The 27,586-nt window shown below is 46.2% G+C and overlaps 3 protein-coding genes across 10 annotated transcripts in view; 2 read left to right on the forward strand and 1 right to left on the reverse strand.

Moving 5' to 3' along the window:
* The window catches only part of RPL23A (ribosomal protein L23a), a 119,616-nt gene that overhangs the window by 44,128 nt on the left and 47,902 nt on the right, over window positions 1-27,586 (forward strand). The window contains exon 1 of one of the 7 annotated variants that reach the window (XM_050763261.1): window positions 8,243-8,247. The exons of 4 other annotated variants lie outside the window; for them this stretch is intronic. The gene's annotated coding sequence lies outside the window, so the exon portion shown is untranslated. Of the gene's footprint in view, window positions 1-8,242; window positions 8,248-11,569; window positions 11,574-24,166; window positions 24,171-27,586 lie in introns of those variants that run through there. 2 more of the 7 variants (XM_050763262.1, XM_050763266.1) reach the window with 2 other exon arrangements.
* SDF2 (stromal cell derived factor 2) overlaps window positions 1-27,586 on the reverse strand; it is a 51,364-nt gene that overhangs the window by 3,331 nt on the left and 20,447 nt on the right. The window contains exons 2-3 of one of the 2 annotated variants that reach the window (XM_050763251.1): window positions 10,832-11,018; window positions 4,635-4,831 (exon numbers count right to left, since the gene is read on the reverse strand). In XM_050763251.1, the coding sequence (XP_050619208.1) occupies window positions 4,635-4,831; window positions 10,832-10,982 (348 nt within the window). In that variant the 5' untranslated portion in view covers window positions 10,983-11,018. Of the gene's footprint in view, window positions 1-4,634; window positions 4,832-10,831; window positions 11,294-27,586 lie in introns of those variants that run through there. The other variant, XM_050763250.1, reaches the window with a different exon arrangement.
* SUPT6H (SPT6 homolog, histone chaperone and transcription elongation factor) overlaps window positions 11,294-27,586 on the forward strand; it is a 41,072-nt gene continuing 24,779 nt past the window's right edge. Inside the window, exons 1-7 of the mRNA XM_050763182.1 lie at window positions 11,294-11,451; window positions 23,786-23,925; window positions 24,699-24,857; window positions 24,953-25,029; window positions 25,385-25,577; window positions 25,813-25,897; window positions 26,565-26,838. Of these exons, the coding sequence (XP_050619139.1) occupies window positions 23,817-23,925; window positions 24,699-24,857; window positions 24,953-25,029; window positions 25,385-25,577; window positions 25,813-25,897; window positions 26,565-26,838 (897 nt within the window). The 5' untranslated portion in view covers window positions 11,294-11,451; window positions 23,786-23,816. The remainder of the gene's footprint in view (window positions 11,452-23,785; window positions 23,926-24,698; window positions 24,858-24,952; window positions 25,030-25,384; window positions 25,578-25,812; window positions 25,898-26,564; window positions 26,839-27,586) is intronic.

Raw genomic sequence — 27,586 nt, forward strand, 5'->3', positions numbered from 1 at the left:
GATGGTGGGAACAAGGTATCTTACTGTTGGAGTGGGAATTTACAAATTAGCACAGGGAGGAGGCTAGGATGACCTATGTGGTAACGGAGGTACCAGCTAAAGACATCAGCCGCCGGGCCCGGTGGCTCACGCCTGTAATCCCAGCACTTTGGGAGGCTGAGGCAGACGGATCACAAGGTCAGGAGATGGCGACCATCCTGGATAAAACGGTGAAACCCCATCTCTACTAAAAATACAAAAAATTAGCCGGGCGTGGTGGTGGGCACATATAGTCCCAGCTACTTGGGAGGCTGAGGCAGGAGAATGGTGTGAACCCGGGAGGCGGAGCTTGCAGTGAGCCAAGATCGTGCCACTGCACTCCAGCCTGGGCAACAGAGCAAGAGTCTAAATACATATATACATACATCAATAAGAACCCTCGGCCGGACGCGGTGGCTCAAGCCTGTAATCCCAGCACTTTGGGAGGCCGAGACGGGCGGATCACAAGGTCAGGAGATCGAGACCATCCTGGCTAACATGGTGAAACCCCGTCTCTACTAAAATATACAAAAAACTAGCCGGGCGAGGTGGCGGGCGCCTGTAGTCCCAGCTACTCGGGAGGCTGAGGCAGGAGAATGGCGTGAACCCGGGAGGCGGAGCTTGCAGTGAGCTGAGATCCGGCCACTGAACTCCAGCCTGAGCGGCAGAGCAAGACTCCGTCTCAAAAAAAAAAAAAAAAAAAAAAAAAAGAACCCTAGCCAGCAACAGTGGGGCATGCCTGTATTCCCAGCTACTTGAAAGGTTGAGGCAAGAGGACTGCTTGAGCCAAGAAGTTTGAGGCTCTAGTGCACTATGATCACACCTGTGAGTAACCACTGCACTCCAGCCTGGATAACATAGAAAGAACCCATCTTAAGAAAAAAAAAAAAAAGTGGCCGGGCGTGGTGGCTCAAGCCTGTAATCCCAGCACTTTGGGAGGCCGAGACGGGTGGATCACGAGGTCAGGAGATCGAGACCATCCTGGCTAACACGGTGAAACCCCGTCTCTACTAAAAAATACAAAAAACTAGCCGGGCGATGTGGCGGACGCCTGTATTCCCAGCTACTCGGGAGGCTGAGGCAGGAGAATGGCGTGAACCCGGGAGGCGGAGCTTGCAGTGAGGTGAGATCCGGCCACTGCACTCCAGCCTGGGCGACATAGCAAGACTCCGTCTCAAAAAAAAAAAAAAAAAAAAAAAAAAGAAACCTCATTTAACTTAATATAGATACAGATGGCTATGCAAATAAAAATTTATAGATATGTATATATACATGAGTAAGCATACACAGATACAGTTTTTTTTTATTTAATTTTTTTTTTTTTGAGATGGAGTCTCACCCTGTCACCCAGGCTGGAGTGCAATAGTGCAATCTCGGCTCACTGCAACCTCCATCTCCCAGGGTCAAACGATTCTCCTACCTCAGCCTCCCGAGTAGCTGGGATTACAGGCGCCCGCCACCATGCCCAGCTAATTTTTGTACTTTAGTAGATACCGGGTTTCACCATGTTGGCCAGGCTAGTCTCGAACTCCTGACCTCGTGATCCGCCTGCCTCGGCCTCCCAAAGTGCTGGGATTACAGGCATAAGCCACTGCGCCCGGCCTACAGTTCTTTATTCTGTCAAGTGAGAGGGTCTAAAAGAAACACTCCAGTAACAACAAGCTTACATAAGGCCTAGAACTTGATTTTAATATCATTCTCCAATAAAAGAAAGCAGAGCTCCTTGGAGAAATAGCTGATTATAGTACTGGAGCAAGAAATAAACAAGATAAGTCTGGAGCATCTTTTGGTGCCAGAAAGGAAAGAAGTGCTTTAAAGTGCACTCACATATACACACACACACAATGGGATACTGTCAAATGGACACAAAGCCAGCTGAAAGAATTCCTGATGGCCAAAGTTGGAAAAATTTGAGCAACAAAATATAGTAGTATTAGATTACAACAAAGTATAAACTATCCATGAGTTTATGCTAATGTAAATAACTGAATAAATAAATTGGGGAAAAGAGACAAATCCCCCATATGGAAAAATCCCAAATAAAATATGTAGATATTCCACCCTAAGGTAGAAAGAGTGTAACTCTCCAGTCTGTAACAGTGAAATGCACATAGTGACTTCCTTCCAAAAAGTGTATGGAAAGGGGGAAAATGAAGAGAGTAACTTTACAGGAGAAACCTAACCAACAAACACTACTTCAGCCAGGTAATCAAGGTCAACATCAACAGTCACAAATCATAAAGACAGTATGTACCCCTGATATGATGGGATAAAAATGGCACTTTACCTCAGTGATCTTCCTCTCAAACCCTTTATAAGTCCAGTCTAATCACAAGAAAAACAGACAAATTCCAATAGAGGGGCAATCTACAATACACCTGACCAGCACTCCTCAAAGCTGTCAAGGTCATCAAAAACTAGGGAAGTCTGAAAAACTGTCACAGCCACAACAGCCTAATGAGACATGGCAAGTATATGTAATGTGGTATTTTGGAACGGAAAAAGAACATTAGGTAAAAACTAAGGGACCAGACACGGAGACCTCACACCTGTAATCCCAGCACTTTGGGAGGCCAAGGCAGGTGGATCACGAGGTCAGGAGTTCGAGACCAGCCTGGACAACTTGGTGAAACCCCGTCTCTACTGAAAATACAAAAAGCAGCCAGGCGTGGTGGCAGGTGCCTGAAATCCCAGTTACTCAGGAGGCTGTGGCAGGAGAATAGCTTGAACCTGGGAGGCGGAGGTTGCAGTGAGCCGAGATCGTGCCACTGCACTCCAACCTGGGAGAAAGCGAGACTCTGTCTCAAAAAAAAAAAAAAAAAAAAAAAGGGAATCAGGAAAAAACTATGGACTTTAGTTAATAAAACTGTATCGATATTGCTTCATTAAATGTAGCAAATTTACCCTTCCAAGGTAAGATGTTAATAAGGAAAACTGTATACAGGGGGTGGGGATAGGGAAGGAGTCATTAAGGGGTCCACATCCCCTGATAACCCAAGGCTTAAAACAGTGGCACAAGGCCAGGCACAGTGGCTTATGCCTGTAATCCCAGCACTTTGGGACACTGAAGGGGGCAGATAGCTTGAGCTCAGGAGTTTTGAGACCAGCCTGGGCAACATGGCAAAAACCCGTATCTACAAAAAAAATACGAAAATTAGCCAAGCGTGGTGGCATGAGCCTGTAGTGAGGGCTGAGGTGGGAGAACTGCTTGAGCCCAGGAGGCTGAGGCTGCAGTGAGCAAGATCACACCACTGCACTACAGCCTGGGTGACAGAGTGAGACCCTGTTTAAAAACAAAAAACAGGCCGGGCGCAGTGGCTCAAGCCTGTAATCCCAGCACTTTGGGAGGCCGAGACAGCAGATCACGAGGTCAGGAGATCGAGACCATCCTGGCTAACATGGTTGAAACCCCGTTGCTACTAAAAAATACAAAAAACTAGCTGGGCGAGGTGGCGGGCACCTGTAATCCCAGCTACTCGGGCGGCTGAGGCAGGAGAATGGCATAAACCCAGGAGGCGGAGCTTGCAGTGAGCTGAGATCCGGCCACTGCACTCCAGCCTGGGTGACAGAGCGAGACTCCATCTCAAAAAATAATAAATAAATAAATAAAAACACAAAACATAAGTGACACAATAGCAAATCCATTTTCCTAATGTAACTAGTTAGCATCATTAAAAAAAAACTACAATTTGGAAAACATCGGGTTTCTTTATTACAGGATATCAGAACTTATGATATGCTAATGTATATCCAGTCTGTCTGTCCTTCCCATTTCTTGATTTGGTTTAGTTGTTGTCTCCACTTTGACCAGAAACGATTTTCTTCACACTTACAAAACAGAGCCAGACGGGTGCAGTGGCTCATGCCTATAATCCCAACATTTTCAGGAGGCCAAGGCCAGTGGATCACCTGAGGTCAGGAGTTCGAGACCAGCCTGACCAATATGGTGAAAACCCATCTCTACTAAAAATACAAAAATTAGGCCAGGAACAGTGGCTTGCGCTCGTAATCCTAGCACTTTGGGAGGCCAAGGTGGGCAAATCACAAGGTCAGGAGTTTAAGACCAGCCTGGTCAACATAGTGAAACCCCATCTCTACTAAAAATACAAAAAAAAAAAAAAAAATTAGTCGAGTGTAGTGGCACATGCCTATAGTCCCAGCCACTCGGGAGGTTGAGGTGGGAGAACCGCTTGAACCCAGGAGGCAGAGGTTGCAGTGAGCTGAGACCATGCCATTGCACTCCAGCCTGGATGACAGAGTGAGACTCCATCTCAAAAATAAAAAAAAAATACAAAAATTAGCCAGGCATGGTGGCATGCACCTGTAATCCCAGCTACCCAGGAGACTAAGGCAGGAGACTTTCTTGAAGCCGAGGCAGAGGTTGCACTAAGCCAAGATCATGCCACTGCACTGCAGCCTGGGTGACAGAGAGACGCTTCATCTCAGAAACAAAAAAATAAAAACAAAAAAACCTCACACAAAAACAGAGCCATTTCCCCAGTTCTGCACAAAAGAGAACAGCTACACCTAGAAAAGAAACAATTAAGAACCAAGAGATCAAACAAGCACCCACTGAGTAATGCAGAGCAGCAACGATCCATCGAAAGCCACCTCACCTGGTTTCCAGAAAGAGGTGAAGTGAAGTGGTGACTATGGAGGTTTCGGCCAGTGTTGACATGTGTCAACCGGATGGGCTGGCCACACTTGATGGGGGTTCCCCTCTCACACACTGTGGCAGTCTTCCCCCGTATCCTCCAGTAACTGTTGCTGTCATCCACAGAGGTTACACCTGTCACTGACTGCTGCCCACTACCTGCAGTTAAGAAAAGAAAGACAACTCTCTTTCTCTGCCATGGACAACATGCTCAGAGACAGAAGCTCGAGGGTGCTCAAGATTCAGTTTCACCTGTAACCCACCATGACCAAGGAAGACACGCTGCTGGAGGTGTAATGGATTATTAATGCTGCTTTACAAGAGGCTGAAGACCGCCCTCAGCCATGATGGTCTAGCAGGTGGAACCTGAAAAGCTGCCAAAGCCTTAGACAAGGGCCAAGCCCATCTTTGTGTGCTTGCATCCAAATGTGAAGAGCCTATGTATATCAAGCTAGGGGTGGCTCTTTGTGCTGAACACAAAATCAACCCAATTAAGGTTGATGACCTCAAGAAACCAGAGAAATGGCTAAGCCTCTGGAAAACTGACAAGACAAGGAAAACTTTGTAAAGTGGTTGGTTGCAGTTGTGTCACAGTGAAGGGCTATGGCAAAGAATTTCAGGTCAAGGATGTGACAGTGTACTTCAAATGTAAGAAATCAACAAATAAATTTGGCTGGGCGCGGTGGCTCAAGCCTGTAATCCCAGCACTTTGGGAGGCCGAGACGGGCGGATCTCGAGGTCAGGAGATCGAGACCATCCTGGCTAACACAGTGAAACCCCGTCTCTACTAAAAAATACAAAAAACTAGCCGGGCGAGGTGGCGGGCGCCTGTAGTCCCAGCTACTCGGGAGGCTGAGGCAGGAGAATGGCGTAAACCCGGGAGGCGGAGCTTGCAGTGAGCCGAGATCCGGCCACTGCGCTCCAGCCTGGGCGACAGTGAGCTCAACCTCACCCTTATTGCCTATGGCCAATATTGTACCCTGTGTCATAAAACAGGCAAGAAGGGGTGGGGAGAAAAATGCTATGCTTGGCAATATTTTTTCTTCTACAACATTAAAATATTTATTAAAAATACAAAATGTGCTGGGTGTGGTGGCTCACGCTTGTAATTCCAGCACTTTGGGAGGCTGAGGCAGGTGGATCAGGAAGTCAGGAGTTCAAGACCAGTCCCACCAACACAGTGAAACCCCGTCTCTACTGAAAATACAAAAATTAGCTGGGCATGGTGGCGGCGGCCTGTAATCCCAGCTACTTGGGAGGCTGAGGCAGGAGAATCACTTGAACCCGGGAAGCGGGCGTTGCAGTGAGCCGAGATCGCGCCACTGCCCTCCAGCCTGGGTGACAGAGCCAGACTCTGTCTCAAAAAAAAAAAAACTGTGTCTACATAATACTAGTTATTATATGATAAAGTATACTTAAGGGTATGTCATATCAGAAAATTGTAAGAGTTTGCATCAAAGGATATCCAAGGCACAAATTTATGTAGAGTTTTTTGAGGCACAGGCAGTACTAACCTGCAGACACTAGCCTGGATAGCCCCTAATGTGTCTAATCACATAATTTTAACATGTTTGTAATATTATTCATGTTCATTAACTATTACGATAAAAATGTTTATTTTTCGGTCGGGCATGGTGGCTCACGCCTATAATCCTAGCACTTTGGGAGGCCAAGGCAGGCAGATCACAAGGTCAGAAGATCGAGACCATGGTGAAACCCCGTCTCCATTAAAAATACAAAAAATTAGCCGGGCGCGGTGGTGGGTGCCTGTAGTCCCAGCTACTCAGGAGGCTGAGGCAGGAGAATGGCGTGAACCCGGGAGGCAGAGCTTGCAGTGAGCCGAGACTGCGCCACTGCACTCCAGCCTGGGCAACAGAGACTCCGTTTCAAAAAAAAAAAAATTTATATTTCACAATTAAAATGAGACTACTTTATATTGCCAACTTTAATCTAAGCAGGCATCTCTGACCAAGTTGGCCATCATCTGACCAACTCCCACGAGTGGTCAATTATTATAAAAGTATTCTTTGAGCAGGGCACAGTGGCACACGCCTGTAATCCTAGCACTTTGGGAGGCTGAGGCAGGCAGAACACAAGGTCAGGAGTTCGAGACCAGCCTGGCCAACATGGTGAAACCCTGTCTCTACAAAAAATATAAAAATTAGCTGGGCGTGGTCGCACGCGCCTGTAATCCCAACTATTTGGGAGGCTGAGGCAGAAGAATTGCTTGCATCTGGGAGGCGGAGGTTGCAGCGAGCCGAGATCGTGCCACCGCACTCCAGCCTGAGTGGCCAGGAGAGACTCTGTCTCAAAAAAAAAAAAAAAGTATCCTTGGAGGTCTGGCACAGCGGCTCATGCCTGTAATCCAAGCGCTTTGGGAGGCTGAGGTGGGAGGATCCCTTGAGTCCTGGAGTTCGAGACCAGCCTCAGCAACATAGCAAAATCTGGTCTCTAAAAAAAAAAAAAAGGCCGGGCGCGGTGGCTCAAGCCTGTAATCCCAGCACTTTGGGAGGCCGAGGCGGGCGGATCACAAGGTCAGGAGATCGAGACCACAGTGAAACCCCGTCTCTACTAAAAATACAAAAAATGAGCCGGGCGCGGTGGCGGGCGCCTGTAGTCCCAGCTACTCAGGAGGCTGAGGCAGGAGAATGGCGGGAACCCGGGAGGCGGAGCTTGCAGTGAGCCGAGATCACGCCACTGCACTCCAGCCTGGTCAACAGCGTGAGACTCCGTCTCAAAAAAAAAAAAAAAAAGACACACATATATATATGTCTTTTTTTTTTTTTTTTGAGACAGGGTCCCTCTGTCACTCAGGCTGGAGTGCAGTGGTATGATCACAGCTTACCACAGCCTTGACTTCCCAGGCTCAGGTGATCCTCCTACCTCAGCCTCCCAAGTAGCTGGGATTTCAGGCACCTGCCACCACACCCGGCTAATTTTTCTATTTTTTGTAGAGATGGGTTTTTGCCATGTTGCCCAGGCTGGTCTCGAATTCCTGGGCTCAAGCAATCCAACTGCCTCAGGCTCCCAAAGTGCTAGGATTACAGGTGTGAGCCACCATACCCAGCCTAAAAAAATTTTTTTTATATTTAAGATAAAAAAAAGAGGCTGGGTACAGTGGATCACCGTCAATCCCAGCACTTTGGGAGGTCAAGGTGGGCAGATCGCTTGAGCCCAGGATTTCAAGACCAAGCTCAGGCAACTGACAAAACTCCATCTCTACAAAAGACCCAAAAAATTAATCAGGTGTGGTGGGGTGCACTTGCAGTCCCAGCTACTCAGGAGGCTGAGATGTGAGGATTGCTTGGGCCCAGGAGGTCAAGGCTGCAATGAGTCGTGATTGTGTCACTGCACCTCAGCTTGGACGACAGAGTAAGACTCTGTTTCTTAATTTATTTCTTTATTTTTTTTGAGACAGAGTCTGTTCTGTCACCAGGCTGGAGTGCAGTGGTGCGATCTCGGCTCACTGCAACCTCCAATTCTCTGGTTCAAGCGATTCTCCTGCCTTGGTCTCCCATGTCTCTTAAGGAAAGAAAAAATCTAGCTACAGGATTTAAAAAGCTGGGGCGGGGGGGTGCGGTATACAAATAATCGCTGATAGCTAATGTGTGTTACTAAGACTGCTCAGCACCACAGTGTGTGAGGACTTACTGGGTATCTAGCACTGACCTAAGTCCTTTGTTTGAATATTCTTATTTGACATCTACATTTGCTGAAGTAGGTATTATTATCCCCAGCATACCCAAGGTCACACAACTCTAAGAAACAAGGCTGGGACTGAATGAACCTAGACAGCCCGACTCTAGAACTAACACTCTTAACCATTCTGCATCATATCTCATTAAGATCATATTTCTTCCAAAAGCTTTAAATTGTCAGGTTTCCCCAAACGAGCTACTCTCATAAACACCGGGGATACCCTCTTTCCTAGGCTTCATTCACTACCCAGGTCTTTGAAAGCATTCGTATTTCCCAGATACTTTCCTCTAATAGTTTTACCTGTTCCTTCTAGCTTTGCTTTCAGCTCCATGGCCTTGCCTGACCAAAGACTTCTGATATTTCACTTTTACCATGTATACCATTATGCCTCGTGCCAGTTACAGGGGTAAATATAGCCAACTATCAGCTCCTTTCTACTGTCTCCTTCCACTCAGCTCATGACTTTATTATATCTTTCTTTTTCAGAAAAGCCAAACCAAGTCTCCCTTCCTACTTCTGGTTACTGCCTTACAGCTCTCTGGGGTCCTCACAGCCACGCTTCACTACTAAACCATGGTCTACATTTTGTCTCCTACATTTTATGCTTTCTATTCAACCCTTCACTTCCTCCTCCAAATCCTTATACCTTGGGATTATCCAAAGTTCTATGCCTGGCCTTCATATATTTCCACCTGTAGTTCTTAAATTGGAGGGTCAGGACAAAAGCATTTGTATTTTTAACAAGTTTCTCAAGTTATTCATACTGATCCCAGATTGAGAACCACAGTTCATCCTGGGCAATTTCATCCACTACCCTGACATTTTCAACCACAGTCTGTACAAGATGTTGTATTTAATGTTGTATCTAATGTGGTATCTCAGGCTCAGCAGAGATCCCTTTTCTGAGCTTCAGACTGAACCTGGTTCCCAAATCTGGCTGTCCATCAGAACCACCTGAAGAGCTTTTTAAACCTACAGATTGCTACTGCCAAGCCTCTGTCCACCTCCACTCTAATTCAGTAGATCCAAAGTTGGAAACCAAAGCAAATTAAAAAATAAGCCTGACAACATGTTAGGTGTTCACTGAATGGGTACTAGGATTATTAAGACATCGCAGTGATGATAACTCACGTCCTTGCCTAGTCTAACTGATCAGATAGGTTTTGGGAATCATGAACCAGACTAGCCCACCTGACAGAACTCTTTCCTCCCTCAGCAAACAGCATCATCAGTCATCCAAGATAGAATTCTCCCAGCTATCTTAGATGCCTCTCACATCTCACTAGCTGACCTTCATTCTTTTTTTGTTTGCTTATCTTTTTTTTTTCAGGCAGATAAGACTTTCTTTTTTTGGTCTGTTTTTATTATATTGTAATCTTCTTGACTGATGATCACTACCAAATCTCCTGCAGGTAGTACAATTCTAGTCATATAGTAGGAACTCATTAAGACCTATGCTGGGCCGGGCGCGGTGGCTCAAGCCTGTAATCCCAGCACTTTGGGAGGCCGAGACGGGCGGATCACGAGGTCAGGAGATCGAGACCATCCTGGCTAACACAGTGAAACCCCGTCTCTACTAAAAAATACAAAAAACTAGCCGGGCGAGGTGGCGGGCGCCTGTAGTCCCAGCTACTCGGGAGGCTGAGGCAGGAGAATGGCGTAAACCCGGGAGGCGGAGCTTGCAGTGAGCCGAGATCCGGCCACTGCGCTCCAGCCTGGGCGACAGAGCAAGACTCTGTCTCAAAAAAAAAAAAAAAAAAAAAAGACCTATGCTGAATGAATGAATTCAAATAACTTATTATTACACATTTTAATTTCAAATGCTTAAAAAAAAAAAAGTTTCTGTGCAATTCCTGTCACTGCTCCAAGTTCCTTACAAGAAGGAGGTTCAGATTTGGGTAGAAGGGGCCCAAAAGATAGGAATTAAGGAGCAAGTGTAAGATGCAGAAGAGCTGGAAGACAAAGGGTTGTAGTCAACGAGTGAGCTCTTGGAGTTTAAAGTTTCAGATACAGTACTTACTGTTACTTTAAAATTTCAGACACAGCACTTCCTGTAATTTTCTTGTCTGTCTCTAAAGCAGGCTTTGAACCTGGATAGATTTGGATAGAACCCCGACTTTGACATTTGCTAGCTGCAAGGCTTTGAATAAACGATTTAATTTCTCTGCGTCTGTTAACTCATCTGTGAAATGAGGATAACAATAGTATCACCTTACATGAATGTTAATAAGCGGAAAAAGTACATAGGTAACGTGCCTGGCCTGTAGTTCACCAAATATTAGGTGGTGTTGCGATTAAGATGCCTTAGAACAACTCAGTTCTCCGACTCTCCAGACCTGAGGAACCTTCCCAGGGAACACCTAAACTTCCCAGACCACACCCTTAGATTTTCTGTAGGCCCCGCCCCTCCGGATACTCCCAGGCCTCCCTAGCCCACCCAAGCCCGCTCCCCAGCATTACCTGACCCATAGCGCACGTCGTGTGAGTGCAGTCGGACGTTGTGGCGCGTATTGAGTAGCTTTACCACGGAGCCGCAAGTAACGACAGCCAGGCTGGACGCACCCACAGCGCTCCACAAACACCCCAATAACAGTAGAGGTACTACAGCCATCCTAGCTGTATCGCGGAGCCCCAAATCTTCGAAGAAAACGCGGCCCCTCCCCGGAACCGGAAGCTGAAGACGATACCACGGAGAGAAGGAAGTGAAGAAGCCCGAGTCTGATCTTTATGGTTTATCTGGCTAGAGCGACCTGAGAAACAGGCTGAGCCTGGTTACTTACGATACTCTCGCTCTGTTCCAGGGGCTCAGTAACAGCTGCCTTTCTGAGCCGCTTCGGTTACCGTTCGCACCCACGGGACGAAAGCTCCCGAGAGCGGGAGAGAGAACAAGAAATGGCCCACCCACTCCCGGTGACAGAGAGCCGGAAATGACGTAGCACGTTGACGCAGCGGCGGCGGCGGCGGCGGCGGCGGCGGCGGGGCAGTGCGGTGGGTCCGTAGTATCTTTTCCCAGTCTCGGTTCGACGACTCCATTTTTCCTCGGTGGGGGCTTAGCGCACCGGCGGAGCGGCGGACTTCAGGCAAGTAAAGTTCCGACTGGGGAGCGTGTTTCTCGCAGGAGTCAGGTGGAGAACCGGGCTCCTAGGGCCTGGTCCCGTAAGGGAAGAGGCAATGGGGAGCCGTATGTGGGAAGAAGGGGGGGCCTGGCCTTCCCTGCTCTATGGGGGGAAGGGGGAGGAAAGCGCTGCAGTTGCTCAGAGTCTCAAAGCTTTTCCCAGCCCGGTAACACCCGGAACCCGTGAATTGGGTGGCATGTTGAATCAACAGGCTTCCTGGCATCCAGTCCTTCTCTCCGCAGATTTTTAAAACTGGGCCACGCGAAAGGATTGGGGATAGAAGGGACCTGGGGCTTCTGAACCAGGATCAGGTGATCGAGTTGTTTGTTCTGAGGTTATGAATCCTATGGAGCTTTCAGCAGCTCGGTCATCAGGCTAGAGGGCGATGCCAAATTCCAGCTCTTTACATGTTGCTGAATAATACAAATAGAACTTTTTGTAGATAGTTGCATCCTTCATCCCTTTCTAAAGATCGAAGGTGTTGTAGAAGTACCTAAAGCCCGTCCATTCTCCGTAGATTCATTTCCTCAAACGTTTGCCAGAGGCCTATCATGAACATCAAAATGAGTTATTAAGTCAAAACTCGTCTTCTAGTTTCTGCCTTTCTCCTCAGGCACTCGTTTGAACCAGCTGGAGAAGTTAATTTTCCTGGGTTGTTGCAAGAACTGATACTTATTTCACAGGCCTAAGATCTCTGGAAATACTTCCATGGAAATTCACTGTATCAGAAGTAACAAGGGTATATGAAGCTACATCATTAATGAGCATTAGGGAATGTGAACAATATTGAATTTGATTAATTTCTTCCGAAAAATGTCTGGTTCCACTGTTTATCTGAAAGATACCAGTTAGTAAGTCTTCGGTGTTTTGATTACAGAAGCATGACTGCTCTTCCATCAGCTGTGAATTTAGAGCCCTTTTTCATGAGTAATGTCCCTTTCACCAGTACAAGTACATTTTTATTCACTTGGCTTGTGTGGCTGCTAGATTGGATTAGCATAGCCTTGCGACTCTTAAGAGGTTTTAACTTCATCAGGAGATTAATTACATCAGAAATTGGCGCAGTCTGGAGAAGCTTAGTGGAATTTTACAGTTCTTCCTCTGAAAGCCTACCTAGAGTGGTGGAAACATGATGTTTGTAGGCAAATACGTTTGCCCTGCTTCTATTTTCTTGATCTTAATGAATGGCACTACCATCAATCCTGCCTATAATCCTTGCCTTCCTTCCTCTCCACTATTTCCCAATAAAATCAGTCACCAAATCCTGTCTCTCCATGAAACTGTTCCCATCAGCGTACAAATTATGTTCTGGTATCCTTCACATCCCTCTCCAACTACCATGCCAATTTTTAAAATTTCCATTCATAGATTTCTACCTGTATCAACTCAGCTTTCTTACCCTTTATTCAATCTTCATTTCATAGCAATCTGGCTTCTCTTCTGCCCACTCCTTTTTTTTTTTTTTTTTTTTTTTTTTTGGGACATTGTCTTGCTCTGTTGCCCAGGTTGGAGTGCAGTGGCCCCATCATAGCTCACTGCCACCTGGAACTCCGGAGCTCAAGCAATCCTCCTAAGGTAGCTTCTAGTAATCAAGTGCCACCGCATCTACTTTGCCCACTCCATTGAAGTTGCCCTTATCTAGGTCACCAGTGACTTCTATGTTGCCAAATCCAATGGATACTTTGTTCTCATCTTTCTCTGTCTCTGCAATATTCAAGGTAGTTACTCCTGTCTCCAAACTTTCATCTTGGCTTTATTGACATTTCATTCTTGGATTTTCTCCATTTCTCTGGCTGTTCCTTCTGAGTCTCATTTGCTAGCCACCTTTGCTCTCTATCTGATGTCTAAATGTTGGAACTGGTCACGGTGGCTCACGCCTGTAATCCCAGCACTTTGGGAGGTCGAGGCGGGCGGATCACTTGAGGTCAGGAGTTCAAGACTAGCCTGGCAAACATGGTAAAACCCCATCTCTACTAAAAATACAAAAACTAGCTGGGCATGGCGACATGCCTGTAATCCCAGCTACTTGGAAGGCTGAGGCAGGAGAATCACTTGAACCCAGGAGGCAGAGGTTTGCAGTGAGCGGAGATTGTGCCACTGCACTCCAGCATGGGCAACAAAACAAGACTCCATCTCAAAATATATGTGTATATATATATGTTGGAATTCTCACAGGAATCCTGGGCCCTCTACATGCTTCCCTTTAAGTGACCCAGCCCCATGGCTTTAATTACCACCTGAAAGTTGGCAACTCCAAAGTTTAAATCTTGTGTTCCAGAATCACACGTCAAAAATGCCTGTTTAATTATCTCCATTTGGATATTTCTTAGGCACCCCAAAGCTAACATAACCAAAAGAAAGTTTTGGTTTTCTTATCATTCCAAACTTTATCCTCCCATTTTACTGAGTGGTACTCCTATCCACAGGGTTACCGAAGATAGACCTATGAGAATCATCTTTGTTCTTCTCCTTTACTACTCCTCTTTCCCAGTCTTTTAGTAAGTCCTGTCACTTCCACTTCTAGAATGTTTTTGTAGTCTGTCTTCTCTTCTCCATCTTCACTGCTACCACCCTATTCCAAGCCATCACCATCTTTTGCTTGGGCTACCACAACGATATCCTCAGTTTTTCCTGGTTTCCACTCAGATCTTCCTCCAGTTCATTTTACATGTAACAGAATTGGATCAGAGCAGATCATGTCATTTCCCTACTTAAAACTCTCCAGTGACTTTCCATGGCCTTTACGCCCTGCTTGAGGATACCTCTCATAGACCGCTGCCTTCACCATGCTCTAGTGCCATCAGCCTTAGGACATCACCTATTATATACCATATTCTTGCCCACTTTCTCTACTGGAATCTCTCCCCCTGGTTCTACAGGTCATATTCTATCTGTTGACATCTCAGCCTAAGTAAACTCACTTTAGATGAGATGAAAATATGTATTTCCTTCTTAGCTCTTAGAGCAAGGTTTATTTTATTTGTTGCCAGTGTGTCTCCTGCACCAGAATATGGGCATCCTAGGGGCATGGACCTTGTCTTGTATGTGCCTGGCATGTGGTAGGCTCTCATTAAATACATATTTATGCCAGGCATGGTGGCTCATGCCTATAATCCCAACACTTTGGGAGGCCGAGGTGGGCGGATCACCTGAGGTCAGGAACTCGAGACCAGGCTGGCCAACATGGTGAAACCCCATCTCTGTTAAAAATACAAAGAAAAAATTAGCTGGACATGGTGGTGGGTACCTGTAATCCCAGCTGTTTGGGAGGCCGAGGCAAGAGAATTGCTTAAACCCAGGAGTCAGAGGTTGCGGTGAGCCGAGATCACGCCACTACACTCCAGCCTGGGTGATAAAGCGAGACTCTATCTCGAAAATATATATATATATATGTATTTGTTCTAGCTACTTGGGAGGCTCAGGTGAGATTATGGCTTGAGACCAGGAGGTGGAGGCTGCAGTGAGATGTGATCACACCACTGCACTCCAGTCTGGGTGACAGAGTAGGACTCCATCTCAGAAAATAATAAGTATTTGTTGGATTAGCAAGTAAATTAATTTCAATTCTACGTTTAAAACCCAGCAATGGCTTCCCAGCACCTAGATCCTTATGACTTCTCCTCCAACTCTTATGAACCGTTCTTCCTCTCCCGGGCCTTCTCTGTACATGCCACAGTGCACGTGTTGTGCTAGAAGCGCACATCTCCGACATCACTCCCCAAACCATCTCCAAAGAAGCCAGCTCCTCTGCTGAACTAATTCCTCCTTACTCTTAAGGTCTTTGTTTAAAGTCACTTCCTCAAAACCAGGTTAGGTTGTCTTATTACAGGATCCCATGCTAGCCTTATCATCAATTCTCTAAAGACCTGTACTTCTAAATCATAGGTCACAAACTAAGGCCTGTGAGCCAATTAAGGTCGCCCCCATTTATTTACATGTTATGTATGCTTCTATGCTACAGTGGCAGATCTGGCCCTGTAGAGAAAAGGAAAGGTTTGCCAACCCCTGTGTGCTAGAGCAGGAACTGTGTGTTCCCCAATGTGTGTACCACAAGGTTTAGTAACTGTTAATCTCTCTTTGTGTTGCAGGGGTTCTGAATCTGGTTACATACTTCAGTTGTGCTCTTCTTTGGCCCTTACCCTGTTTCTCTAAAGAAATGTGGAAAGAAAAGAAATAAATTTTTTTTTTTTTTTGAGGTGGAGTCTCGCTGTCACCCAGGCTGGAGTGCAATGGCATGATCTCGGCTCACTGCAAGCTCTGTCTCCCAGGTTCAAGCGATTCTCCTGCCTCAGCCTCCCAAGTAGCTGGGATTACAGGTGTGCAGCACCACGCCCAGCTAATTTTTGTATTTTTAGTGGAGACAGGTTTCATCATGCTGCCCAGGCTGGTCTCAAGCATCTGACCTCAAGTGATCAGCCCACCTCAGCCTCCCAAAGTGCTGGCATTATAGGTGTGAGCCACCACGCCCGGCCGAATAAATAATATTTTTAAATGAACAAAATTAACTTTTTCTGTATTTTAACATCTTGACTTCATGTAATTAGGTTTTCAGGTTTTTTTTTAATTACAAAGAGTTCTGAATTCCAGATTTAAAAGGCCTTAAGTAGACTCTAAATATTTTTACTTATTAAACTTTTAGGTTTCATATCCAAATTGGACATTCACTTATGGATACCTTTGGAATAGTCCTAGTCCCTTGCTCATAAAATATAGGATACAAGACAATGTGGAATGTCCTGTAGTTTAAACTCCGCCCTAGACTTATGGGGCTGTTCTCCAGAGCAGCACGCCTAAATGTTTGCTCATGTTGCCTTTTTCCAGACTGTAAATCCTCTTTTATTCAAACATCACCTTTTCTCAGATATTTCCCAACCTTCCCATTGCTCTTATAGTCCAGGTATGTAATTTAACATAACCCTAATTGTGCTTTGTTATAACGTTATTAACAAGTGTTTTGAGATAGATTGTGAACTCCACCAGGGTCAGAAGCATATTTTACTCATTTTTATATACCCAAGTCCCAGCACAGAGCTTGACTCTTAAAAAAAAAAACCCAGCAAATGTTAATTGAAGCTGCAAAGTGGAAGGAATTAACAGACTAGATCTCTTTTCACTCTGGTCTCCTCTTAATTGCCTCCTACAACTTCTTGTTCAAAGGGAGGGACTGCAGAGGGCCTCCCTTGTGGCAATCTGATCCCAGTTCCATTCCTCTTCCAGCAAATGTCATGGTAACCACCAGCCTCTCCCTTTGAGCCACATCTTGTTCTGCAGCTGTGCTTCTGCCTAGAGAAACCTCTCCCTCCGTCCCCCCACTGCCCTTGTAGACCTATTCCAGTTGCAAATTTAACTTACAATGTAAGTATGGGGAAATTTTTAAGAGCATGAGTGCTAAATACAACATCCAAACTACATCAGGCTCATCATAGATACTGTATATTAATAATAATCATACACAAGTAAATACATTAGTGTCTTTATTCTAGATTAGTTCTTGCTTGTCAGTCTCAGACTGCAGTGCTACTGCAGTCTGCACATCTAGCTCCTGCAAGTTGCAGCAAGTCAGAATTGCTTCTGGCACACCTCTTACAACTGGAAGTCTTGGTATTGAGCTAGATTGGAGGCATTCCCCAGCTATAGCATAGCTTGTGCTTTATTGCTAACCTAGGCGATGGGAAGAAAGAGAACACAGCTATCTTTCCAAACTGGGTGCAGCATGGAGCACTAGCTGCCCTTGAGACAGAAGAAAGCTGTTGTTTTCATCAGGTAGGCTGTGTGTTTCTCTGTTAAGTAGGCTGAGGGGCATCTGGTCTGCAGGAGCTGGTGTTTAATTTGAAGATGTTGAGGCCTTAAAAGATTGAACGTATGGGCCGGGCGCGGTGGCTCAAGCCTGTAATCCCAGCACTTTGGGAGGCCGAGGCGGGTGGATCACGAGGTCAGGAGATCGAGACCATCCTGGCTAACATGGTGAAACCCCGTCTCTACTAAAAATACAAAAAACTAGCCGGGCGTGGTGGCGGGTGCCTGTAGTCCCAGCTACTCGGAGGCTGAGGCAGGAGAATGGCGTGAACCTGGGAGGCGGAGCTTGCAGTGAGCCGAGATCGCGCCACTGCACTCCAGCCTGGGTGACACAGCGTGAGACTCCGTCTCAAAAAAAAAAAAAAAGATTGAACGTATGGGTCTGATAGCCTAATTAAAACAAGCTATGTGTGGGGGCTACCGTACTCATATCTATTTTTAATGGCTCAGTTCAGGGCTGAGGGGGAGCAATGTCAAAATTAAAATTAGAGCTCCAGATTTAATTGGCAGAAGTTTTAAGACTTTCACTTTCGGCAGTGCTCAAGCTAAATGACCTTAAGGATAGAGATCTTGGGGCATGGGGGATCATCACCCTAACCCCTAGGCTTACTGTACCGCAGCTCTTTAGGGTCTTTACAGTCATTCCTCAACTTTTTGGACTCAGGACCCCTTTATACTCTTAAAACGTATTTAGGACTCCAAAGACATTTTGTTTATGTGAATTACATCTTTTGATATTTACCAGATTCGAAATTAAAACTCAAGACATTTAAAAATATTTATTGATTTATTTTAAAATAGTAAACAATAATACTTTTTACGAATAACAGTAGTTTTTTTGTTTTGTTTTGTTTTGTGATGGAGTCTCACTCTGTCACCCAGGCTAGAGTCTAGTGGCACCATCTCGGCTCACTGCAACCTCTGCCTTCCGGGTTCAAGCAGTTCTCCTGCTTCAGCCTCCCGAGTAGCTGGGACTACAGGCACCTGCCACCATACCCAGCTAATTTTTCTTTTTTTTTGTTGTTTTTTTTTGTTTGTTTTTTGAGACGGAGTCTCGCTCTGTCGCCCAGGCTGGAGTGCAGTGGCGCGATCTCAGCTCACTGCAAGCTCCGCCTCCTGGGTTTACGCCATTCTCCTGCCTCAGCCTCCTGAGTAGCTGGGACTACAGGCGCCCGCCACCACGCCCGGCTAATTTTTTGTATTTTTAGTAGAGACGGGGTTTCACCGTGGTCTCGATCTCCTGACCTTGTGATCCGCCCGCCTCGGCCTCCCAAAGTGCTGGGATTACAGGCGTGAGCCACCGCGCCCGGCCTGCTAATTTTTCATTTGTAGTAGAGATAGAGTTTCACCATGTTGGCCAGGCTGGTCTCAAACTCCTGACCTCAGGTGATCGGCCCACCTCCATCTTCCAAAGTGCTGGGGTTACAGGCATGAGCCACAGCACCCAGCCGAATAATAGTAGTTTTTAAAACAAAATAGTAAGAATGGACTGGGTGTGGTGGCTCACACTTTGGGAGGTTGAGGCAGGTGGATCACTTGACCTCAGGAGTTCGAAACCAGCCTGGCTAACATGGTGAAACTTCGTCTTAAAAAATAAATGAATAGGCCGGGCGTGGTGGCTCACGCCTATAGTCCCAGCATTTTGGGAGGCCAAGGCAGGTGGATCACTTGAGGTCAGGAGTTCGAGACCAGCATGGCCAATATGGCCAAACCCCATCTCTACTAAAAATACAAAAATTAACCAGACGTGGTAGCGAGTTCCTGTAGTCCCACCTACTCAGGAGGCTAAGGCAAAAGAATCGCTTGAACCCAGGAGGCTGAGGTTGAAGTGAGCCGGGATCGTGCCATTGCACTCCAGCCTGGGTGAGAGAGCAAGACTCTGTCTCAAAATAAGTAAATTAAGAATGACATTTTTTTGTTTTTTAGTACAATGTTTTAATGTCTGCCCTAATAGAATACAGCTGTGTTCTCATATGCTTTTGCATTCAGTCTGTTGTGATAACCACATGTCATATAACCTCTGGAAAAACTCCACTGTACACTCCTGAGAGAACAAAGGGACTGGCCCCTGGACCATGCCCTGAGAACTATTGATAAATGTGGTACTGTCAGCCATGAGGAGTCAGACAGACCTCAGCACTTACAACAGATGATAGTTTTATCACCTTGAACAAATGACTACATCTCTCTCAGTCTGTTTCTTCCTCTGTTGAGAGAGAAGTGTGCTGTAACTCATAGGATAGTGTAGGGATTCATGGAATATTTGTTCCACCTTGATAGGGACATAAAATAGTAGGATATTTGTTAGTGTCTGGCACTTGGTAGGTGTGTAAATAAGCATTATTCCTCAGGGTACTTTTTAAAAAATTGCTTAAAATACCCAAGAGAGACCCGTATTATTTTGGTTGGGTTTTGTGTGTGTGTTGTGAGTTTATTGTCCAGTTCTCTTCCTATGCCTGTTCTGTGTGTCTATTGTAATACATAAAATCATTTTATGGTCTTATTTTCATACTTCTCCCTCTAGGAGACAGTCAACTCCTTGAAAATGAACAATCCAGCCGGGCGTGGTGGCTCACGCCTGTAATCCCAGCACTTTGGGAGGCCAAGGCGGGCGGATCACCTGAGGTCAGGAGTTCAAGACCAGCCTGACCAACAAGGGGAAACCCCCTCTCTACTAAAAATACAAAATTAGCTGGCATGGTGATGCATGCCTGTCATCCCAGCTACTCAGGAGGCTGAGGCAGGAGAATTGCTTGAACCCAGGAGGTGGAGGTTGCGTTAACTGAGATTGCGCCATTGCACTCCAGCCTGGGCAACAAGAGCAAAACTCCATCTCAAAAAAAAAAAAGAAAACGAGCAATTCTCTTCAAATCCCCAGCTCTTAGCAGAGTATATGTACATAGTAGGCGTTCAGTTAGGTTTGTGGAAATAGTGGCATCTGAAACCACAACCGAAAATTGAACATTCCCCCACCCTCCTATACCTTCAGTTTTGTTTTTTTTTTTTTTTTTTTTTTTTTTTTTGAAACGGAGTCTCGCTCTGTCGCCCAGGCTGGAGTGGAGTGGCCGGATCTCAGCTCACTGCAAGCTCCGCCTCCCGGGTTTACACCATTCTCCTGCCTCAGCCTCCCGAGTAGCTGGGACTACAGGCGCCCGCCACCTCGCCCGGCTAGTTTTTTGTATTTTTTTTTTTTAGTAGAGACGGGGTTTCACCGGGTTAGCCAGGATGGTCTCGATCTCCTGACCTCGTGATCCGCCCATCTCGGCCTCCCAAAGTGCTGGGATTACAGGCTTGAGCCACCGTGCCCAGCCGCAGTTTTGTTTTCTTGAGTTTAGTTAATCTCAAGTTCATTGGTTATAGTATTAATTGAGCTCAGTAAGGACAATTTTCAGGAGAATTAGAGCCACAGAACTTAAGGCACCTTCAGGTAGCCATTAGCCACCCTTCTCTCCCCTCCCACTGCCATCTTTAACTGGGAAGAAGGCAGCAATATGAAAATGTAGGCCGGGCGCGGTGGCTCAAGCCTGTAATCCCAGCACTTTGGGAGGCCGAGACGGGCGGATCTCGAGGTTAGGAGATCGAGACCATCCTGACTAACGCGGTGAAACCCCGACTCTGCTAAAAAATACAAAAAAAAAACTAGCCGGGCGAGGTGGCGGGCGCCTGTAGTCCCAGCTACTCGGGAGGCTGAGGCAGGAGTATGGCGTAAACCCGGGAGGCGGAGCTTGCAGTGAGCTGAGATCTGGCCACTGTACTCCAGCCTGGGCGACAGAGCAAGACTCCGTCTCAAAAAAAAAAAAAAAAAAATGTAAGTCGTTTATTTAACAGACACTTAACAGTTGCTAATTTGTTAGCTAATTTGTTACTAATGTGTTGCAGCACACGTGAAAGGATATAGCTTTTCTGGTGCAGAATCAGAGTGCCTTGTAATGCCTCATTGTATTGCCATTTATGTTTTCATGGTTTTTATTATTCACTCCATTGGATATGTTCTTTATCTTCCAGAAGCTTGTAGTCTAAGTGGGAGAAAGGTACATGGGATATATCCCATAGACCATTTTACTGGACAGGGTGAGGAGTGATGCTGAGTGTGTCAGCAGCCAGCTTTAGGGTTCCACAGTGGAATCTTGATGTGATGATGTGTGCTGTTTTTTAAGTCCTACTCAAGGCGCATCAAGCTCCATGTTACAGTTCTTGAAGATCCCTACTATCATTTCCAGGCTTTGGATGAGTCTGAAAGCAGGGAAGTAGAAGATAAAGTTGGGGTTGGTTGGTACAAAATTACAGAATGCTAAGGAAAGTTAGGCTCAGGATTCAAATTCAAACTCAGTTAACCCATCTTGAAACAACAGGTTCTTTCCCCTATGTCATGTAATATTCTCAACTATCCTCTGAGGTAGGTAGCACTGTTACCATTTTCCAGGTTAAGAAAGTGATATTCAGGCATGTCCAATAATTTGCTTAAGTTTATGTTTAGCTGTTAGGATATGAAACCAGGATTTGATTTCTTTTTTTTTTTTTGAGACGGAGTCTCGCTCTGTCCCCCAGGCTGGAGTGCAGTGGCACGATCTCGGCTCACTGCAAGCTCTGCCTCCCGGGTTCACGCCATTCTCCTGCCTCAGCCTCCTGAGTAGCTGGGACTACAGGCGCCCGCCACCGCGCCCCACTAATTTTTTGTATTTTTAATAGAGATGGGGTTTCACCGTGGTCTCAACAGGATTTGATTTCTACTCTTGAGCCCAGCAATCTTTCCATTTAACCATCTTGCTTTTATGGTTATGGTAGTAGGACATGGAAGCCTTTCAAGATTTTTTACCTACAAGGGGAATAAATGATAAAAATAGGCCCTTTTTGGACCCAAATGCTCCCAACCAATACTCACACAAATCGGCTCAAGTTCATGAAGTATCTGTGTGTTTAATCTGTTGAAAAGAGGTTTTCCTTTTGATTTTGCTAATAAGTATGAATAGTGTATGTAAACATGAAAGCACCTTTTATAAAGTTGGCACTTACTGTTTCCAAGCCTCCTAGGAGCAGATCACATAATCCCACTCTACCACCATATCCCCACTTAATGGTCCCTACATTAGTTTCTTTCCTCATTTGCCCATTCCTGTCTTCAAATGGTAAGTGAGGTAAAACTCTGGGAAAGAGAGATGATACATATACAAGTCTGGTATAATTGCCTTCTTTTTCTTTTTTCTTTCTTTCTTTCTTTATTTTTGAGACAGGTTTTGCTCTTATTGCCGATGCTGGAGTGCAATGGTGCAGTCTCTGCTTACTGCAACCTCCACCTCTCAGGTTCAAATAATTCTCCTGCCTAAGCCTCCGGAGTAGCTGGGATTACAGGCACCTGCCACCATACCCGGATAATTTTTGTGTTTTTAGTAGAGATGGAGTTTCACCATGTTGGCCAGCCTGGTCTCGAACTCCTGACCTCAGGTGATCCACCTGCCTTGGCCTCCCTAAGTGTTGAGGTTACAGGAGTGAGCTACCACGCCTGGCCTAGTGGCTTTTTTTTTTTTTTTTTTTTTAAAAAGACAGAGTCTTGCTCTGTCGCCAGGCTGGAATGCAGTGGTGCAATCTGCAACCTCTGCCTTCTGGGTTCAAGAGATTCTCCTGGCTCAGCCTCCTGAGTAGCCTGGCTTTTGCCTTCTTTTTATTTTATTTATTTGTTTATTTATTTCTGAGACAGAGTCTCGCTCTGTTGCCCAGGCTGGAGTGCAGTGGCGCGATCTTGGCTCACCGCAAGCTCTGCCTCCCGGGTTCACACCATTCTCCTGCCTCAGCCTCCTGAGTGGCTGGGACTTCAGGTGCCCACCACTACACCTGGCTAGTTTTTTGTGTTTTTTAGTGAGACGGGGTTTTACTGTGTTAGCCAGGATGGTCTCGATCTCCTGACCTCATGATCTGCCCACTTTGGCCTCCCAGAGTGCTGGGATTACAGGCGTGAGCCACCGTGCCCGGCCTGCCTTCTTTTTAAAAGTACATACGAGGCTGGGTGTGGTGGCTCATGCCTGTAATCCCAACACCTTGGGAGGCCGAGGTGGGCAGATCACCTGAGGTCAGGAGTTCAAGACTAGCCTGGCCAACATATTGAAACCCCGTCTCTTCTAAAAGTATAAAAATTAGCCGGGCATGGTGGCGCGTGCTTGTAGTCCCAGCTACTTGGGAGGCTAAAGCAGGAGAATCACTGGAACCCAGGAGGCGAAGGTTGCAGTGAATGGAGATTGTGCCACTGTACTCTAGCCTGGGTGAAAGAGTGAGACACCACCTCAAAAAAAAAAAAAAAAAAAAAAAAGGTACATATGAGAGAAGCAATGCTGGGAGGAATGGATAATGGAAGAGTGGGAACCATCTGATTCTTCCTCTCCTCTCCCCAAGTGGGAATGTTGAGTGGGCAAAGCAGTGGCAGGTTGCTAAAAGGCTGTTTGTGGGAAGGTTTAAGAGCCCCCTGTGTAATCACGTGTCCCATTTTTTTATCCTTCTCTTCTTTCCCTAGTTGTCTTCAGGCAGAGTGAGAAGCTGTAGCAATGTCTGATTTTGTGGAAAGCGAGGCTGAGGAGTCAGAGGAAGAATACAATGATGAAGGCGAGGTGGTACCCCGAGTCACCAAGAAATTTGTGGAAGAGGAGGATGATGGTGAGGAGGCCCCAGCCTCAAGCTTCTCCCCACTATTGCTAAGCTTTGGATAGTTGGATTCTTGCTGATGAAAGGCTCAGGCTCAGCACAGAAGTTATCACACATGAGGTACCAGCTTGAGAACTTTCAGTCATTCTTAGCAGATACTAACTGACCATCTGTCTGTATGCCAGGCATTAGGCCTGGAACTAGAAATATAAAACAACAAAGATCCAGCTATTGTGGAGTTTACTTTAGTTGGGGGGCAGTTGATAATAAACCAATAGATAAGTCCGTATGTAATACTTTGTGCTTTTAGACCTAGCATTATTGATATATATTCACCTAGTTTCCTATTTCTCTGGCCAAGCCCAATCTTTAGAACTGTCAACAGAGTAGAACCATGAAATGACTTGAAAGGGGTAAAGGGACGTGCAAGTTTTATGAAAGGAATTATGGCAAAATAAAGGAGTATAGCTGCTGAGTTTACAAACTGAGTAAAACAAAGTTATTGGTGGCCATAATAATCTAGTAATGGTTTTGAGAAGTCAAAGTGACCAGGAAGATCACCCTGCCCAAAGACAGATGGTGAATGTAGGGGGAAAAAAACATTCTTTCCAGATGCTGCTACTCTTAAGTCAATGCCATGTTTTGCATCTTTACATGAGGTAGAAGAGTTAACGTGGCACCCAGGTCGTTAGGTGCAGAGCAAATGGATAATCGCATTAATCAAGTGGCCCTGAACTGCTAGCCTGTTTTTCAGTCTCCATGCCTCAAACATGCATGTCTTCCAGATGAGGAGGAGGAGGAGGAGAACCTAGATGATCAGGATGAGCAGGGCAACCTGAAAGGCTTTATCAATGACGATGATGATGAAGATGAAGGGGAGGAGGATGAGGGCAGTGACTCTGGTGATTCAGAAGATGATGTTGGCCACAAGAAGAGAAAACGCAGTGAGTAGTCTATTGTTGGCTCAAGTGAGGCTTGGGTGGAGGTTCCAGCAGAAAAGGGCCTCCCCATCACCATGGGCAACACTTTATTTCTTCAGCCTCTTTTGATGACCGCCTGGAGGATGATGATTTTGACCTCATTGAGGAGAATCTGGGTGTCAAAGTCAAAAGAGGAGTAAGTATCATTCTTTGTCTTTGTCCCTGGGGGTGAAGAAAAAAGTCCTGGAAATTTCAGTGTCTCTGGGTGAGGAGGCATATGCAGGACAGTTTGGAGAACATTAGAGCATGGTGTTTGGTATCATTGTACTACAGAGCCTAGATTTGCATCCCAAATCTAGGTGCCTGTTAGAGAAAGTCTTGTCCAAGTTTCAAGGACGGGCTTTGAGGCTACAAGAGCATCACTCAGCATGTTCTTTCCCATCTCCCTTGGTCAGAGTAATTGTGGTGGGAAGAAGCGAGTAAGACTGGAGATGTGGTATCCATATGCGAGACTCCTCAGATCCTGATAAGGCAGGTTTTCCCACCCCTAGCAAAAGTACCGGCGTGTCAAAAAAATGTCAGATGATGAGGACGATGATGAGGAGGAGTATGGCAAGGAGGAGCATGAAAAAGAAGCTATTGCGGAGGAAATCTTCCAGGATGGGGAAGGGGAAGAGGGGCAGGAGGCCATGGAGGCCCCCATGGCTCCTCCAGAGGAGGAGGAAGAAGATGATGAGGAGTCAGGTACGTTATATTGGGCAGGGAAGCCAGTGTTTGGATGGATGTTGGGATTTCCTGGCCCATGGGAACAGGATGGAAACCATTCTTTAGCTACATCCCTCAGCATTTAACACAAAGAAGTTCCTTTTCAGGAGCTTCCCTTCTCTTGCTCACTGACCACTCACATAGTAGAAACCAAAGCAATTTAGTCCTGGCTCAGTCTCTGACTCTGAACCCCAACCCCTCCTTTTCTACCCAGATATTGACGACTTCATTGTGGATGATGATGGACAGCCTCTGAAAAAACCTAAGTGGCGGAAAAAGCTTCCTGGATACACAGACGCGTGAGTGGGGTCTGGTACAAGGTGGGAATAAAGTGATTGAGTGGGCCTTGTCAGGAAGGAGGAGGTCAGAGGCCTTTGCCAAAAATGGGGCATTCCCAGCTTGCAGCCATTTTGCTTCCCTGCCTCAAATAACCTCTACCAGGCAGTGATTTCAGACTGCTCCTGGAAACCCTAGGAGCTGTCTCGGCACTCTAGGGCTACTGTGGGATTGGAGTAGAGGCCCACACGGGCAAGGCTCCAGCATTCCTCTTCCACCTACAGCTTCATGTTTATTCAATTATATATATTGACATTCTTAATGCAATTTTGTTGAAAAAATGCCCGCATCACAATTAACAAATATGAAAGCTTTTGCTCTAAGGGAATACTGTAATGCCTTAGCAGAAGCTGGGTCCACTGAGCAAGATACAGACCCGTCTGCTCTGTTGCTATTTGATTACTGTCACTTGAAGGTGCCAAAGATGGGCTTTTTGTTCTTCCATATACAACAATTTGCCCAGAAATATCCCCCAGTGGAAGCCTTTCGTCCGCAGTGAATATGGTTATTTTGTTTACCTTCCTCCTAACCCTCTCAGTTTCCTTGGGACAAGTAAAGGATCTATGCAAGGGCTGCATTTCTCTCCTCTCACCTGAACCAGAGCCAACTGCCTCTTGCTGCCACCCACAGGGCCCTGCAAGAAGCCCAGGAAATCTTCGGTGTGGACTTTGACTATGATGAATTTGAGAAATACAATGAGTATGATGAAGAACTGGAGGAAGAGTATGAGTATGAGGATGATGAGGCTGAGGGTGAAATCCGAGTGCGCCCCAAGAAGACCACCAAGAAGCGTGTGAGCCGTAGGAGCATCTTTGAAATGTATGAGCCCAGTGAGCTAGAAAGCAGCCACCTCACAGATCAGGACAATGAAATCCGAGCCACTGACCTGCCTGAGAGGTTCCAGGTAAGAAACCACCAGCCTCTGCTCTTATACCAATCCATATTTACCTTGTAGCCAAGAAATAATCTAGCAAAAGTCTAGCATTGAGTATGCAGCATGGGCTTTGAACCCCATCTCACCCGGGGCCTGGGAAATCCAGCTCTTAGAGAAGGGAAGGTAGACTCTACCTTGCTTACGGTTCTTGAAATACTGTTTTCTTTAGAAATTTGTGAAATACAGGCTGGGTGCTGTGGCTCACACCTATAATCCCAGCACTTTGGGAGACCAGGGTGGCAGATTGCTTGAGTCCAAGAACCCAAGACCAGCCTGGGCCACATAGGAAGACTTTGTCTCTACAAAAAATGCAAAAAACTAGCTGGTCGTGATGGTGCACACCTGTAGTCTCAGCCACTCAGGAGGCTGAGGTGGGAAGATTGCTTGAGCTTGGGAGGTCACGACTGCAGTGAGCCATCATTGCACCACTGCACTGAAGCCTAAAAACAGACCCTGTCTCAAAAAAAAAAAAAAAAATTATGAAATGTTTATGGCCGGGGCGGTGGTTCACACCTGTAATCCCAGCACTTTGGGAGGCCAAGGTGGGTGGATCACCTGAGGTCAGGAGTTCGAGACCAGCCTGGCCAACATTGTGAAACCCCCATCTGTACTAAAAATACAAAAAATTAGCTGCGTGGCTCACACCTGTAATCCTAGCACTTTGGGAGGCCAAGGCGGGTGGATTGCCTGAGCTCAGAAGTTAGAGGCCAGCCTGGGC

This window comes from Macaca thibetana, chromosome 16 (genome assembly GCF_024542745.1).
Source record: "Macaca thibetana thibetana isolate TM-01 chromosome 16, ASM2454274v1, whole genome shotgun sequence".
Lineage (NCBI taxonomy): Eukaryota > Metazoa > Chordata > Mammalia > Primates > Cercopithecidae > Macaca > Macaca thibetana.